This window comes from Zootoca vivipara, chromosome 13 (genome assembly GCF_963506605.1).
Source record: "Zootoca vivipara chromosome 13, rZooViv1.1, whole genome shotgun sequence".
In the NCBI taxonomy this organism is placed as follows: domain Eukaryota; kingdom Metazoa; phylum Chordata; class Lepidosauria; order Squamata; family Lacertidae; genus Zootoca; species Zootoca vivipara.
This window is the reverse complement of record NC_083288.1, coordinates 28,525,256-28,542,528: the sequence shown is the minus strand read 5'-3', so window position 1 is coordinate 28,542,528 and position 17,273 is coordinate 28,525,256. Positions and strand designations below refer to the sequence as shown.

At 41.0% G+C, this 17,273-nt stretch overlaps 3 protein-coding genes across 3 annotated transcripts; 1 reads left to right on the top strand and 2 right to left on the bottom strand.

Moving 5' to 3' along the window:
* Window positions 1-304: 304 nt before the first annotated feature.
* On the top strand, window positions 305-1,258 carry LOC118077908 (olfactory receptor 12D1-like). The gene has a single exon (XM_035101629.2). It carries the CDS (start codon window positions 305-307, stop codon window positions 1,256-1,258), a length of 954 nt encoding a protein of 317 aa, XP_034957520.2.
* Window positions 1,259-2,845: 1,587 nt separating this feature from the next.
* LOC118077907 (vomeronasal type-2 receptor 26-like) lies at window positions 2,846-11,171 on the bottom strand. Its single transcript, XM_060281117.1, has 6 exons — window positions 11,136-11,171; window positions 9,498-9,806; window positions 7,499-7,663; window positions 6,285-6,512; window positions 5,310-5,436; window positions 2,846-3,756 (listed from the first exon to the last, which is right to left on the bottom strand). The coding sequence occupies exons 1-6, from the start codon at window positions 11,169-11,171 to the stop codon at window positions 2,846-2,848; spliced, it is 1,776 nt and encodes a 591-aa protein (XP_060137100.1).
* A 1,558-nt stretch (window positions 11,172-12,729) lies between these two features.
* LOC132592894 (vomeronasal type-2 receptor 26-like) lies at window positions 12,730-17,273 on the bottom strand. The gene is made up of 3 exons (XM_060281116.1): window positions 17,067-17,273; window positions 14,521-14,647; window positions 12,730-13,640 (listed from the first exon to the last, which is right to left on the bottom strand). The coding sequence occupies exons 1-3, from the start codon at window positions 17,271-17,273 to the stop codon at window positions 12,730-12,732; spliced, it is 1,245 nt and encodes a 414-aa protein (XP_060137099.1).

Genomic DNA, 17,273 nt, shown 5'->3' with positions numbered 1-17,273 from the left:
AGAGCACCAAAACTATTTGATTTTTTTTCCTGGAGTTTTTCTGGCATCTCTTTAACCAAAATTATAACTGTCTACTTGGCATGATGCAGACACCTGTTGAAGTGTTTTCAGCAATATTTAATAGTGGAGAGTGTGGAGTCCCGAGGGGATTGTTAGCATGAGCATAGATGTTTCAATTCTCTCTGAAATGTAAGGAATCACATATTTCTTAGTCTTCTTTATATGCATTTTTTCCGTATGCAGTATAATCATGACATTCTAAAATAATTCTTTTATCTGCTTTTTCTAAAAAATCCCAGCAACAATGGAGAATCAGACACAGAGTACTCACTTCATACTCATGGGCTTAACAGATCAACAGGAAGTTCAAATGGTCTTGTTTGTTTTCTTCTTCTTCCTCTATCTAGTAACTGTGCTTGGCAACAGTACTATTGTGTGTGTGGTGGTGGCTGAGACCAAACTCCATACACCTATGTATTTCTTCCTCAGTAACCTTTCTTGCTTGGACATTTGCTACTCTACAGTCATCCTTCCCAAGATGCTATCTGGATTCCTGTTGGCCCATCGAAGAATCTCCTTTGTTGGATGCATCACCCAGCTTCATTTCTTCCATTTCCTAGGAAGCAGTGAGGCTCTTCTTCTAGCTGTCATGGCTTATGATCGCTATGTGGCCATATGCAATCCATTGCACTATCCAGTCATTATGTGCAGACGTGTGTGTATTCTACTGGCCGCCACCACTTGGACTATGGGGTTCTTTCATGCCCTGATGCACACAGTGATGACATCCCGACTTCATTTCTGTGGCCCCAATATCATCAAGCATTTCTTTTGTGATATCAAGCCACTACTGAGACTGGCATGCAGTAGCACACAACTCAATCTTAGTCTCCTCAATGTAGTCACGGGCTCAATTGTCATGATCCCTTTCTTCTTGACACTCCTTTCCTATCTCTATATCATCATCTTCCTGTTATTGAAGGTCAAGTCACACAGAGGGAGATGGAAGGCCTTTTCCACCTGCAGCGCTCACCTCACAGTTGTAGGTTTGCTCTATGTGCCAGTTTTGTTCAATTACCTCCCTCCAACATCAGGCGACTTACCTCAGAGAGACATGATAGCCACCCTCATGTACAGTGTAGTTACCTCTTTTTTAAACCCTTTGATCTACACCCTGAGAAACCAGGATATGAAGTCAGCTCTGAGGAAAAGCCTGGGGAGATTACTGATCACTGTGAGGATACAGATATTGATGTGAAAACTATTTCTCAGTTTGTAGCACTGTCAGCTGAAGTAGGGTTGAACAATCTGAGAAATGATGCAGGCATGTAATGAGAAAATAGGGTATTTAGAAGTGCATGGTGGACCCTACTTGCATTATCCAGGGCATTCCACTTGACATCTGCCCTTATTACATTAGATGAAGAGGACATATCTGGCAACCTAAATGTATTTTATTTTGTGTATTTTATTTCTTTGTTAATAAAACAATCTGATCTACCTTTGAGTTGTGTAGCCCCTCCATAGTTTGGGCCGCAAGCTGCTCTGTATATATTGAGTCTCTGTCCCATATCCTCTTTAACAGGGAGTCAAAAAACGACTATAAAAATTCCAAATTTTGGTCTCCATAGAGGAAATTTGTAGAGACAGGGGCTCCTGCAGAGTGGATTAAGCCTGCCAAACTGCACACAAATAAGCCCAGAAGTTTATTTTGTGGGGTATATAGCACTGCCTGGCTGTGGTTTTGCTGTTGTTAAGGCAGACAAACCTGATTCCTGATCCCGCCATCTTTACCTAGGGGTGCAAGGGGTGCAGGGCACCTGGGTGCCAAATTCTGGGGGGCGTCAGGCACCCACTCTTTCGTGACTTCCTTGGCAGCCGGCTCCATCTCCAGCACCGCCACCACCACAACCTTGGAGACCGAGCAACAGCTGCCACCGCTGCCGCTGCCCAGAGCCCCAGCCAGGGGAGGAGGACAAGGAAGGAGTGCAGGGGAAAGCACCGGTGGCAGTGGCAGCATCTGCAGTGGCGGAAGGCGGTGGCGTGAAGGCACACGTGGTGGAGCTGGACAGGCAGCTGCTGCAGTGCTCCTGCAGAATGGAACAGGCAATGGAGCGGCTCCTGCAGAGAAGGACAAGGGGCAACAGCAGCAGCGGGGGTTGTTGCCACTGCTTGCAGCTGCGGTGGCACCTCAGGTCAAGCCCAAGTCGGGCTTGGCAGAAAAGCAGCAGCCGCTGGTGCTGCAGAGACCCCTCTCCCCTCCCTGCCCCGCAGAGCCCACCTGCTGGGAAGGGGCAGATCCTTCGCCCATCCATCCAACAGACGGACCCTTCAGGCTAGCTCCACCACGTCTATATAAGACCTACTGAAGAACATTCATCCAGCTCTTTCTTCCATCCAACTGCGTTAACTTCACCAGGGAGGTGGCATCCTAAGACCAACTGAAGTATTTTTTTTATCCAGTTCAGTTCCCACAAACTATCTGGAACATTCTTTATTTTTCTATTGGCATCAGGTTGCATGGACTTTACCTACTAGTTGAATGGTTCATTTATTCAGACTTAAAACATTCACTGAGCATATTATTCATTCCATTTTTTGGCAGAACCAGCATTGATCTGCACATGGCATTGTAACATGTTTTTATTTGTTTGAATGGCCATTAGTCTAGCTTTAGTCCAGTTGTTGTCCCAGTAAATTCCCTTTTATATTTATTAGCCAGTTTGTGGTGGTTTGTTTTGGTTTATTGCTCAAGCAAGCAGACACCACCAATTTCTTATAAAATCCCTCCCACCAGCATTTGAAATAAACTACATAAACAAGCAGACAAAAACAAAATATGCACTCATGTTCTTTTACCTTTTTTGCCAATTAGTTGTTCCCTAGTGTTAAGCTGAGGTCTGAATATGATAATGTAGCATTTAGGGGAAAAGATGCAACCCAGTAACCCAGCACCAGAGGACAAGATGGAAAAGATCTCCACAGCTACCATATATTTTCCTTTGGTGCTCAGATAGGTGGGAACAAAGGACAACCAAACACTACAAAACACCAGCAAGCTGAAAGTGATAAATTTGGCCTCATTGAAACTGTCAGGTAACTTCCTGGCAAGGAAAGCCAAGATGAAGCTGACAGTGGCCAGCAAACCCATATAGACTAAGACACCATAAAACATGGCCACTGAACCCTCATTACATTCAAGTATGATTTCCCCATGCAGTGAGTGCATATCCGTATCTGGGAATGGAGGGGATGCACTTAACCAAAGCATACCAAGGGAAGCCTGAATAAATGAGCAGAAAAGGACAATAGAATTTGTCAGTCTTTTCCCTATCCATTTCCTGATCCTGGATCCTGGTTTGGTTGCCATGAATGCCAGCAGCACAGTAATGGTTTTTGCCAAAACACTGGAAAGGGCCACAGAAAAGATGATGCTAAAAGTGATTTGTCGGAGAAGGCAGGTGACCTTCCCAGGCTGTCCAATGAAGAGAAAGGAGCAGAGGAAACAAAGCAGGAGGGAGATGAGGAGGGTGTAGGTGAGTGTCCGATTGTTGGCTTTGACTATGGGAGTGTTATTGTGCTTCATAAAAGTCCCAAGTACTAATGTTGTGGTCAGAGAGAAGATAATGGTCAAGATAACTAAGATGAGTCCTAAATCTTCTTCATAAGAGAGGTAGCTTGGGACCTTGGGAATGCATTGAGTTTGGCCATGGTTGGGGTACTCATCTTCTGGACATTTCACACAGGCAGCCATATCTGGAATAAAGGAAGAGATGTTTGAATATTTCAGACATTGATCAATATATAGCTAAAGCACTGGTTCTTAACTTTTTCAGAGTTACAGACCTCTTTAAGAATCTAATGATGGACACCTTCATCAGGATAAAAAATTGCACATGAAGACATAAACAGAAAAGTTTGCATTCAATTTATTTAATTGCTGTGGAATTTTTATTTTTTCTCACATAGAATCTAAAAACAATCTTCACAATGTTTCATGTTGTCTCATCAAACAGTAAACTATTAGGTTGTTGCACTATGCTAAGAATTTATTCTGTTCTTTGTTTGAAGTATTAATCCTAGAAGCTGCATTGCAAGATTATCAGAGAGGAGAAAAAATAATGGTGAAATTATTCTGAAAATGTAGGTGATATTATCATCTGGTTGTGTAAATTAAATTCCAAGGCTACGATTCCACGAGTTCAGGCTTTTCAAAACTGCTAAGAAACAAATGTTCCACAATGAGTTCTCACATCCGATATTGGATATGTAGTAAGCAGAAATGTCCTTTATTATGTATGTATGTATGTATGTATTTATTTATTTATTTAAATAATTTATAACTTGCTCTTCATCAAAATAAGATTATGAAAATCAATTAAAAATATAATAATAATAATAATAATAATTTATTATTTATACCCCGCAAATCTATTAAAAATAGAATAATAATAATAATAATAATAATAATAATAATAATAATAATAATAATAATTTATTTATACCCCGCCCATCTGGCCGGGTTCCCCCAGCCACTCTGGGCGGCTTCCAAAAAAACAGAAATTCTAAAATACAGAAATCCATCAAACATTAAAAGCTTCCCTAAACAGGGCAATTATATACTTGAATTGTCAGGTGGTCCACCAGGAAACATTTATTTTGTATACCCTATTGTGACTGGGACACGGGTGGCACTGTGGGTTAAACCACAGAGCCTAGGGCTTGCTGATCAGAAGGTCCATGGATCGAATCCCCATGATGGGTGAGCTCCTGATGCTCGGTCCCTGCTCCTGCCAACATAGCAGTTTGAAAGCACGAAGTGCAAGTAGATAAATAGGTACCACTCCGGCGGGAAGGTAAACGGTGTTTCTGTGCGCTGCTCTGGTTCACCAGAAGCGGCTTAGTCATGCTGGCCACATGACCCAGAAGCTGGACGCTGGCTCCCTTGGCCAGTAAAGAGAGATGAGCAACCCTAGAGTCGTCTGTGACTAGACCTAACGGTCAGGGGTCCCTTTGCCTTTACCTATTGTGATTGGAAAAATCTTGGAAAGACTGTCGGTGACTGTGGAACTACCTGGCAAGGGATCTTCACACCAACCTTGTGAGCTTGCTTAGACTGAGAGCTAGTGATGGACACAAATCCACTCAATCCCATACTCTTTGAAACTCTTAAATATTGTTAGAAAGGTATTTTATAATTTGTTTAAAATTATGCGTTGCAAAATATTTCCATATGCATTCAATGGGTTACATTTTATTTTGAGTTATGGAAATGCAAATATGATAATTTTGCCCGCTGTTCCTCCCACCTTTATACTGAGAGATCATCCCTTCTGGACATGGAGCACAATCATAGCAGCAAAATTTCTCCCCTTCCTTCTTTTTCCTGCTGTATCCAGGATAGCAGTAGTCATTGCACACAGAAAGGGGAAGCACCTGTACAGAAACATTATAGAGAGATTAGTAATGAGAGCATAAGAGTGAGCAAAACATAAGCAGGTTGGGAGAAGAAAGGAAAACTCCCAAGTTAGAGCAGAGAAGGTTCACCTTTCTCTGTGTTGCCTAGTTAAGATTTACTTGTGGAGGGGACTTTGTATGTTTCATTTTCTGTTCCAGTTTTTTCTTTTTGTTTTCATTGGCTAGAATGTGTCCTTGAACTTTGATATTGCTTCCCCACTGCCTCTATGGAGAGATGTATGTTTAGTGGTGTAAACAGTGGTACCTCTACTTACGAGTTCAATGCGTTCCGAACGCACATTCGTAAGTCGAAAAAAATTGTAAGTCGAATCCCATATGAGTGCATTGGGAGAAAAAAAAGAAAGTCGAAGCAACCGTATCTAAAAATTCGTAAGTAGAAAAAATCCTATCTAAACCGCATCCAAGATGGGAGACGGAGCTCCGTTCGTAAGTAGAAACATTCGTATGTAGAGTTATTCATAAGTAGAGGTACCACTGTACTTCTTAGATAGGTGGATACAGCTCCCTTAAATATGGAAACATCTGTTAAAATGAAGAGGGTCCATTAAAGATAATACACGTCCTACCATCCTGAAATCAGTTCATGAAATAAGTTATTTATTTATTGGGGGAGAGGAAAAATAAAGCATAAAATTGGAAATCATCAGAATTAGAACTGGAATATAATAATGTTTTCAAAAAGGTTCATGAATATTAATACTTCCTATCGGGTTTAACAAAAATTGAAGTTGAAATATAGTTAGATGCCCTCAAACCCTTGGAAATTTTTGAGTCAAAACATCGATTGCCACAGAGCTATGTCTCACCTCATTAAATACTTTATGCCACACAATTTGATCATCATTTATGCTTAACTCTTTTCCTAAAGGTGCCTGAGGGTCCAGTCTTCCAACTTTGACCCTAAACAATGAACCATTCGGAGAAATAATCCAGTTTGTTACATCAAAACCTGTAACTAATTCTCCATTATCATCAAAACACACAGAATCCCCAGCACTATTGTTGAACAACATGGTCCTTAGAAAATGATGGACCTAAATAGAAAGAAAGTATCAACAAAGCAACAACTTTTTCAGAACATTTCAACAATGTATGTGGTGACTTCATCCATTGGGCAGTCATGTGTTATTCTTATATGATTGGAAAACTTATATGATTATTTGCTATTTCTAATGATCATTAATTTCCATAAGATCCAAGGTGATGAATTGAAATAACAATACTTTATCATGGGGCAACCAACACTTATCCAAATAGATTTCCAAAAGGGAGAAAAACGTGAAAGGAAATGAGAAGCACCACAGAAACAGGAATTGTATCATGCAGACTGGTAACTCCCTTGGTTTCTGGAATAAAACATAGTCTGTTAAAAATGTTCAGTTGTTATTACCTGCCATGGTTGCACATTCTGAAAAAACTCTTCCTGTTGTTCTCCCAACCTTCTACTTCTGGAACTGGATTTGTAAATGGCTTGCAAAGCATGAGCCACAGCATGGACAGCATTATAGACATTGTAGCTGTGGCCAGTCATTTCCATTTCAAACAAGGTCCCAGGAAGACTCTCCAGCTTCTCTATTCCAGAGCAGTATTTCATTTCCTGATGTTGCCAATTAGACATTGGTAATGAACAGCTGAATGCCTGTTCCCAAAAGTCCTGGATAAAACCATCTCCTTGGGCCCATGAAGGTCTTAGCATCTGAAGGAAATTTTGGAACCCCAATGGCTGATTTGAGTGAACTGTGAAGGATATGGAACCATGAAAGGTTTGTAAATCCCAAATTTTTTGAATAGTGTGTGATGCAAAATCCCAGTGGGATGTAATAATCCACACTTTACCTAGAGGGGGCAAGTCCACAAAGGGTGCTAGAAAAAACATCATTCTTAGAACTTGAAAGGATGGAGTTTCCCCATATACAAAGAATACATTGGCTTTTCTTTCAAACATAATGAGATAGGTATCCAAGTGCTTAAATAACCAGTCTAGCATCTCATCCATATAACTCCATTTTGGAACGTTTACTATAAAGTCATAACAGATACCATTCTGCGTAAGAGTTGGCACTATTGTCTGTAAAAACCTATTCCCTTTGTCATCATCCACGGCAAAAAGCCCAACCCAGGTCCATCTGAAATGCTGGAGTAACTGGACAAGTCCTTTGTGCTGCTGGGCTTCATTGGGGACCATCTGGTACAAAAATGGAAATAGCGTTTTTGTACTTTGTACTGGTAAAAATGATCCATAAGCGAGCTGTAATAAAATCCAGGAATATTTCTCCGACAAATTTCAAAACAATAGTAAATCAATATGCTGCTGTGGGTTCTATAGGCCATGTAGTTCATTATCCTTTTGAAAACCAGAATCACAATTTCTGCAATAAATGGATGTTTCCTTTGTCCTAGCATTGATTATTTTTTTTTACTTCAAGTGTTGAACCTTAAACAAGTACCACTTTTGTGACAGTACAGAATGAATCATTTGACCTATGACAAACCTAGACAGCATCTTAAAAAGCAGAGACATCACTTTGCCGACAAAGGTTCGTATATTTAAAGCTATGTTTTTCCCAGTAGTGATGTATGGAAATGAGAGCTGGACCATAAAGAAGGCTGATCGCTGAATAATTGATGCTTTTGAATGGTGGTGCTGGAAGAGACTCTTGAGAGTCCCATGGATGCAAGAAGATCAAACCTATTCATTCTTAAGGAAATCAGCCCTGAGTGCTCACTGGAAGGACAGATCCTGAAGCTGAGGCTCCAATACTTTGGCCACCTCCTGAGAAGAGAAGACTCCCTGGAAAAGCCCCTGATGCTGGGAAAGATTGAGAGCACAAGGAGAAGGGGACGACAAAGGATGAGATGGTCGGACAGTGTTCTCGAAGCTACGAACATGAGTTTGACTAAGCTGCAGGAGGCAGTGGAAGACAGGAGTGCCTGGCGTGCTCTGGTCCATGGGGTCATGAAGAGTCGGACACGACTAAATGACTAAACAACAACAACAATGTGGCAACTGTTTAAGTCGTTGAAGAGTGTTGTAATGTTCTGCCTCAAACTCATTTTAAAGAGACTGAACATACCAATTTCTTTCAACCCTTGCTTATATTATGTGTTTTCCATACCCCTGCTAGGTTGGCAGGAGCAGAGACCGAGCAACAGGAGCTCACCCCGTCATGGGGATTCAAACCACCAAGCTTCTGATTGGCAAGCCCTAGGCTCAGTGGTTTAACCCACAGCTCCACCCGCGTAATATATAGCTAAAGCTAAATGAATGGGCCTGACTTAGACATGTTGGAATTCCACAGCCAGATTCAGTCACTGGGGACGATCTGTATTTTTACTTAGAGCTCCTCTGGTTGTATTTCTGGAAGGGTAGATTGAATTTTCTTTATCCATGCCCTACATAATAAAATCTTAAAATTATTCTCTGTCTCCGCTCTGTTAGAAAGCATGAAATTGCACAGGACACAAGGTCTCTATGATGGCCACGTCCCATACTGACCCTGTTCAAACTGCCTGTCTAAATAGTGTATTTTTACCTAACAGTTCGAAAGCACGTCAAAGTGCAAGTAGATAAATAGGTACCACTACAGTGGGATTACCGTGTGCTGCTCTGGTTCGCCAGAAATGGCTTTGTCATGCTGGCCATATGACCTGGAAGCTGTACGTCAGCTCCCTCGGCCAATAATGCAAGATTAGCACTGCAACCCCAGAGTCGGTCATGACTGGACCTAATGGTCAGGGGTCCCTTTACCTTAACCGTGATGGGTATAAAAACTGCTTGCTCTTGTGTTTCTGGAATGTAATGGAATATTCATAGGTAAGAGTCACATCTCTTGATCCCTGCCCTTGTTTGCCCCTGTCCCCACACCCTGACATCAACTCCTAGAAGTTTCCATGAAGTGAAAAGTGTTCCTGCCCAGCAACCGCCCATGATCCAAAAGACTGCAGACACTTTCCCCTCTAATCATGATAGTGTACCACTTTTGTAAAAATAAATCCATACCCCTATGCACACAGTTTACCTGTGGTGTCTTGTGGATTGCTGAAATAATGGCCACATTGGCAGAGATTTCAGAGATGCATCCTCCAACAACAGCTACCAGATTGTTCTGATTTTGACACTTGAAGTTAGGAGAAAATCTTTTTTGTTTAGAAAGCAGGCTCAGGGTGGCCTTATAGGTCATGCTAGCAGTGCAGCTATTAAGAATGTGGAATCCTAGAGAAATGTTTGGTAAGATGTTGGGGTTCTCATTTATCTCTTTTACAGCAAAGGCTAAGGCCAGGATGTGCTGGTAGTCCTTAGGCACTGAACTGGAAGGTAAGTTACAGCTCTTTAATAAAACAACAGCGACAAAAGCAAAAAACACATTAGTATTATTCATTTGTCATCTGCATCTGTTCAAGACTGCAGGAAAGAAAACACACTCAAAGTATAATGAAAATAAAGTATCTCAACTGAATAACTAAATGCTCAAAATGTTCCGGGATCATGCTTTTGGTTAATAAACCGAGGAAAAGGGGGAAAGGAAATGGTTTCTTACATAGATTCACCAATCACGTTCTGTGTAGGCTGTTCCAGGAGAGAAAGTACATTATACAAGAAGAAGACTTGAGAAACAATCCCACCAATCACAAGGTCCCCTGCTTGGAAAAATTCATGAGGAATAGGAAGAGGGTCATTGTGTATGCTGCAATTAATGAAATGTGCCTTGCATACAGTATGACACAACAGTATAAGCAGCAACACCATCACCGTCATGATCCTGTTGACAAGATGTCCCCTCCAATTCTCAGTTCCCATGGTACCCTCTATACGTAGCATTGCAGTTGCTACAATGTCAATCAAATGGTAGTTAATACTCTGATTGCACTGATTTACAGCTTGGCTTGTTATGGAATTTGGGTGCCTGTACCCTTGTGTTCTAGTTCAGGGGTTCTCAAATTGTTGTTTGTGGACCACCAGTGATCTGCTTGCTTCGTTCAGGCTGTCCACAGCATGTCTGTAAAGAGCAATTAGAATTCTATAGAATTCAAGCTGTAATACAATCAAATACAGGATTCAAAATCGAAGAAGCAGTAGCATGCCATTAAAAATTATACAGCCTCTGCAGCTTAAAATTGCTACAACAGGCAGACTATTAAGTGGACAAAGGACCGCAACAGTTTTCTAGTGGTCTATGGAAGCACCACTGTTCTTGTTTCTCTCTTTGAGCTGGATCAAGAATAAGTTAGTGGAATGTGACCCTGCTGATATCAGTGGGTCTCATACTGTCTAGATCCAAGTCTATATCTCCTCACTTTACTTTGTATGTATTTTTTAAAGGAAAAAGAACAAATATATCCTATCATATAAATGAGAAATTATTGAACAGAAGAATGGCAAAGCCTCTACTTAGATCTTATTTTGAAGAACACAAGTGTTTTATAGCTCTTCTTTAGACACTTGCTAGCATGTGTTGAATGTCAGTTGCATAAACCAGCAATTTTGAGAGGTATTATTATCATTCCCCAGTGTGTTGTTGACTAGTGATGTTCTATCATGCATAACAAAACTGCTAGAATATTTCCTCCCCCCTTTTTAAATCATACATTTATTATTATTATTTCTCCTTTGAGGGATAAGTAGTTAGTCTTGTACAGCTGGTAGATCCAGTTCTGACCAGTACTAGGGTGATTATAGGGTCAACGTCATCCATGGGTCATTCATATTTAGCATAACTGGGAAGCCTGGTCTGGGGAAATGAGAGTCACACCGTGTTGTCTTGATGGATATTATTCTCTCAAAAGATCTTTCACAAAAATTGCTGGCCCCATTTATTTTTACTGATAGTTAATTCAATTCTAAGATTCTTTACCAATGCAGTATTTAAAATGTGCGTGATTGTAACATAAGGCAGGTTGGTGTTGCGTGTTTTCTGGCTGAAGTGGCTGATGCTCTAAATGTTATGTACTGTATCTGGGAGTAGGTTGCGTAACATGAATTTCAGGGTCCTGCAAATATATCTTTCATGCCTTTTAACTCTGTGTACTGACTAGCAAAGACTCTGCTTCATTTTAAGGCAAGCTCGTTTATCTCCCAATGAAAAAAGGTGTTGGTTCTCATAATCCACCGCACCACTTCCAGATGCCAGGCTTGGTGTTTGTGTGGTCCTCTTATCTATCAACTCCCTGAACCCTCCATGGCTACTCTTCCCTTTCACATGGCAGGGAGGAGAGGGAAGGGACCAAGGTGAACCATTCCAATTGATATAGAGTCCTGCTCTGGCTCATTATTTCTACATCCCTTACAGTTTTTAGAATCTCTTTCCTCTCCCAATTACTTCAAACAATCTCCTCAGAAAATCCTCAGAACACTACTCAAAAAAGCCTTTCCATGCCCTCTGCCAGTCCCTAAAAGACAAACAGGGTTGTGCTTTTAGCACCCTAAAGGGGACTTTACTATGCAAATTATAAAACCTCCAATGCATAATGATGTGAATCGAAGTGTTTCAGGAGGATTTCGATGAATGTTTAAAGCTGAATTTCACACACACACACACACACACACACACACACGCACTGTATAGGGTCAGTATTTCCCAGAACTCTTTAGCAGTAATTTTTAATGCCTTTTGGAGGGTGGTCTTTCCCAATACAGGCAAGGGAAACCTTTCCAGAAATATGAAGTTGATTATGCTACACTAAGAAAATGTAGAAGGAAGAAAACACATGACTCGGGAATCTTTGGAAGTTACTATATTTGGCTTCTCCCAGTTCTTTCATTTGTTGTTGTTTAGTTGTTTAGTCATGTCCGAATCTTCGTGACCCTATGGACCATATGCTATTTTACATATATATTGATTGCTATGGTATACTTCAATCGTTGGTGTTCAGATGAAATTAACTTACCTTGTATTTTAATTACATGTGGCTATATTTTATAATTGCTTTTGTACTTCTAAGTTTTTTTGAGCCACAAGCCATTTACTTTACAGTAAATGCTTGGGACCCTCAGAACGAGGAATCCTATTAGTTGATAATTGTGTCTCATTTGAGGTAGGATTACAGTTAACAGTTAAATAGGAAATTCTCCATTCAAATGAAGGAGATGTCAGAAACAAATTGAAATGAAATGTTTCTGGCCAAACTACGCATAAAAGAATTTAAGGAAAGACGTTTCCTTAAGCAAGAACCCATAACGAAATTCTTATGACATCCCTCCCACCAGCATTTCCAATGAACTATGTATCACAAGCAGAAAGAAGCCATATGTAATCATGTTCTTTTACCTTTTTTGCTGATTAGTTGTTCCCTGGTGTTAAGCTCAGGTCTGAATATGATAATGTAGCATTTAGGGGAAAAGATGCAACCCAGTAACCCAGCACCAGAGGACAAGATGGAAAAGATCTCCACAGCTACCATATATTTTCCTTTGGTGCTCAGATAGGTGGGAACAAAGGACAACCAGACACTACAAAACACCAGCAAGCTGAAAGTGATAAATTTGGCCTCATTGAAACTGTCAGGTAACTTCCTGGCAAGGAAAGCCAAGAGGAAGCTGACAATGGCCAGCACACCCATATAGACTAAGACACCATAAAACATGGCCACTGAACCCTCATTACATTCAAGTATGATTTCCCCATGCAGTGAGTGCATATCCGTATCTGGGAATGGAGGGGATGTACTTAACCAAATAGTACCTATGCAAGCCTGAATAAACGAGCAGGAAAGGACAATGGAATTTGCCAGCCTTTTCCCTATCCATTTCCTCATCCTGGATCCCGGTTTGGTTGCCATGAATGCCAGCAGCACAGTAATGGTTTTTGCCAAAATACTGGAAAGGGCCACAGAAAAGATGATGCTAAAAGTGATTTGTCGGAGAAGGCAGGTCACGATTCCAGGCTGTCCAATGAAGAAAAAGGAGCAGAGGAAACAAAGCAGGAGGGAGATGAGAAGGATGTAGGTGAGAGTCCGATTGTTGGCTTTGACTATGGGAGTGTTATTGTGCTTCAGAAAAGTCCCAAGTACTAATGTTGTGATCAGAGAGAAGATAATGGTCAAGATAACTAAGATGAGTCCTAAATCTTCTTCATAAGAGAGGTAGCTTGGGACCTTGGCAATGCATTGGGTTTGGTGATGGTTGGGGTACTCATCTTCTGGACATTTCACACAGGCATCCATATCTGGAATAAAGGAAGAGTTGTTTAAATATTTCAGACATTGAGCGATAAACAGGTAAAGCATTGGGTTCTTAACTTTTTTGGGGTCACAGACCTCTGTAAGAATCTAATGATGTACACCCTCCTAAGAGAAAAAATCAAATAAATACATAAACAGAAAAGTTTGCATTCATTTTATTTAATTGCTTTAGAAATTTATTCCCCCCCCCCCAACATGGACATAATCTATAAACCATCTTCACATCGTTACATGTTGTTTCATTCTACAGTTAAACATTACATTTTTCTGCTATGCTGTCAATTCATTCTGTTCTTTGTTTGAAGTATTAATCATATAAGCAGTATCCTATAAGCAGTATTATCAAAGTGGAGAAAATAAACTTCAAGGCTGGGATTCCACGAGTGCAGGCTTTCCAATGCTGCCATGTTGTGCAATGAGTTTTCACATGCAGTATTGGATATTTAAAGCATAAATGTCCTGTATTATGTATTTTTTTAAATAGTTAATAACCTGCTCTTTATTGAAATAAGATTATAAAAATCAATTAAATTAAACAATATTAAAAGCAGAGTATATTGTTGGAATGCCAGATGGTCCACTGTTAAAAGGTTCTTTTGGATACCCTATTGGGACTGTGGAACTACCTGGCAAGGGATCTTCACACCATCCCTGTGAGGTTGCTTAGACTGAGAGATTGGGGTGGACACAAATTCACATAGTCCCACACTCTTTAAAACTCTTAAAAATTAATTGTTAGGTTTTTTTTGTTTTTTGTTTAACATTTTGCATTGCAAACCACCTCCATTTGCATTACAAGGGGTTACACTTTATGTTGTGTTATGGAAAGGTAAATAATATGATTTTATCAGTTATTCCTCCCACCTTTATACTTAGAGATCATCCCTTCTGGACATGGAGCACAATCATAGCAGCAAAATTTCTCCCCTTCCTTCTTTTTCCTGCTGTACCCAGGATAGCAGTAGTCATTGCACACAGAACGGGGAAGCACCTGTAGAGAAACATTATGGAGAGATTAGTAATGAGAGCATAAGAAATCACAAACAAAAGCAGGTTGGGATAATAATAATAATAATAATAATAATAATAATAATAGTTTATTATTTATACCCCACCCATCTGACTGCGTTTTCCCAGCCACTCTGGTCGGCTTCCAACAAAATATTTGAAATAAATACAATAAAACATCAAACATTAAAAACTTCCCTAAACAGGGCTGCCTTCAGATGCCTTCTAAAAATCAGATAGTTGTTTATTTCCTTTACATCTGATGGGAGGGTGTTCCACAGGGTGGGCGCCACTACCGAGAAGGCCCTCTGCCTGGTTCCCTGGAACTTCCCTTCTCGCATTGAGGGAACCACCAGAAGGTCTTTGGTGCTGGATATCACTGTCCAGGCTGAACAATGGGGGTGGAGACACCCCTTCAGGTTAACTGGGCCGAGACCGTTTAGGGTTTTAAAGGTCAGCACCAACACTTTGAATTGTGCTCTGAAACGTACTAGGAGCCATTGTAGGTCTTTCATGACCGGTGTTATGTGGTCTTGGAAGCCACTCCCAGTCACCAGTCACCATCTGCCACATTCTGGATTAGTTGCAGTTTCCGGGTCACCTTCAAATGTAGCCCCATGTAGAGCGTGTTGCAGTAATCCAAGCAGGAGATAATTAGAGCATGTAACACTCTGGCTAGACAGTCCACAGGCAGGTAGGGTCTCAGCCTGCATACCAGATGGAGCTGGTAGACAGCTGCCCTGGACACAGAATTGACCTGTGCCTCCATGGACAGCTGTGAGTCCAAAATGGCTCCCAGGCTGTGCACCTGGTCCTTCAGGGTCACAGCTACCCTATTCAGGACCAGGGAGTCCTCCACACCAGCCCTCCCCCTGACCCCTAAAAACAGTTCTTCTGTCTTGTTAGGATTCAGCCTCAATCTGTTAGCCCCCATCCATCCTCCAACCACATCCAGACACTCACACAGGACCTTCACTGCCTTCACTGATTTAAAAGAGAGGTAGAGCTGGGTGTCATCTGCATACTGATGAACACCCAGCCCAAACCCCCTGATGATCTCTCCCAGCGGCCGCATGTTAAAAAGCATTGGGAGAGGACAGAACCCTGAGGCACCCCACAAGTAAGAACACAGGGGTCTGAATACTCATCCCCAAACACTACTTTCTGGACACAGCCCAGGAGGAAGGAGCAGAACCACTGTATAACACTGTCCCCAGCTCCCAGCCCCTCTAGACGGTCCAGAAGGATGTTATGGTTGATGGTATCAAAGCCGCTGAGAGATCCATCAAAACTAGAAAACAGCTTTCACCTTTGTCCCTAGCCTGATGGAGATCATTGACCAGCACGACCAAGGCAGTTTCAGTCCCATGATAAGGCCTGAATCCCAATTGGAAGGGATCCAAATGGTCCGCATCCTTCAGGAATGCCTGGAGTTGTTCAGAAACCACCCATTCAATCAACTTGCCCAAGAATGGAAGATTTGAGACTGGAAGAAGAAAGAAAGAAAGAAAGAAAGAAAGAAAGAAAGAAAGAAAGAAAGAAAGAAAGAAAGAAAGAAAGAAAGAAGGAAGGAAGGAAGGAAGGAAGGAAGGAAGGAAGGAAGGAAGGAAGGAAGGAAGGAAGGAAGGAAGGAAAGAAGAGCTCCCAAGTTAGAGCAAGAAGGGTTAATCTCTGTCTGTTTTGTCTAGCTAAGACTTTGTATGTTCTTTCTCTCGCTTCCTATTTCTTGCTTTTTTATTTTCTAGAATGTGTCTTGAACTTTTATATTGCCTCAGCACTGCCTCTACGAAGAGATGTATTTTTGGTAGTGTACGTAGAAACCTATACTTTTTAAATAGGTGGATAAAGGTAAAGGTAAAGGGACCCCTGACCATTAGGTCCAGTCGTGACCGACTCTGGGATTGTGCGCTCATCTCGCATTATTGGCCGAGGGAGCCGGCGTACAGCTTCCAGGTCATGTGGCCAACATGACAAAGCCGCTTCTGGCAAACCAGAGCAGCACATGGAAACGCCGTTTACCTTCCCGCTGTAGCGGTTCCTATTTATCTACTTGCATTTTTGACGTGCTTTTGAACTGGATAGGTGGATAAATCACCCTTAAATATGGAAATATCTATTAAAATGTAAAGGGTCCATTAAAGATAATATATAGCTTCCTATCCTGTAACCGATTCATGAAATAAATAATTTATTTATTTTCTGGAGGGGAGGAAAGATAAAGCAAAAAATAGGAATCCACCAAAATTAGAACTGGAATATAATGCTGTTTTCAAAAAGATACATGAAATAATAAAAGATCCTGTGGGATTTTACGAAAATTAAAGTTGGAATGTAGTTAGATGCCTTCAAAGCCTTTGAAAATTTTGAGTCAAAACATCAAATGTCATAGTGTTGTCTCTCACCTGATTAAATACTTTATGCCACACAATTTGATCATCATTTATGCTCAACTGTTTTCCTAAAGGTGCCTGAGGGTCCAGTCTTCCAACTTTGACCCTAAACAAGGAACCATTTGGGGAAATAATCCAGTTTGTTACATCAAAACCTGTAACTAATTCTCCATTATCATCAAAACACACAGAATCCCCAGCACTATTGTTGAACAACAT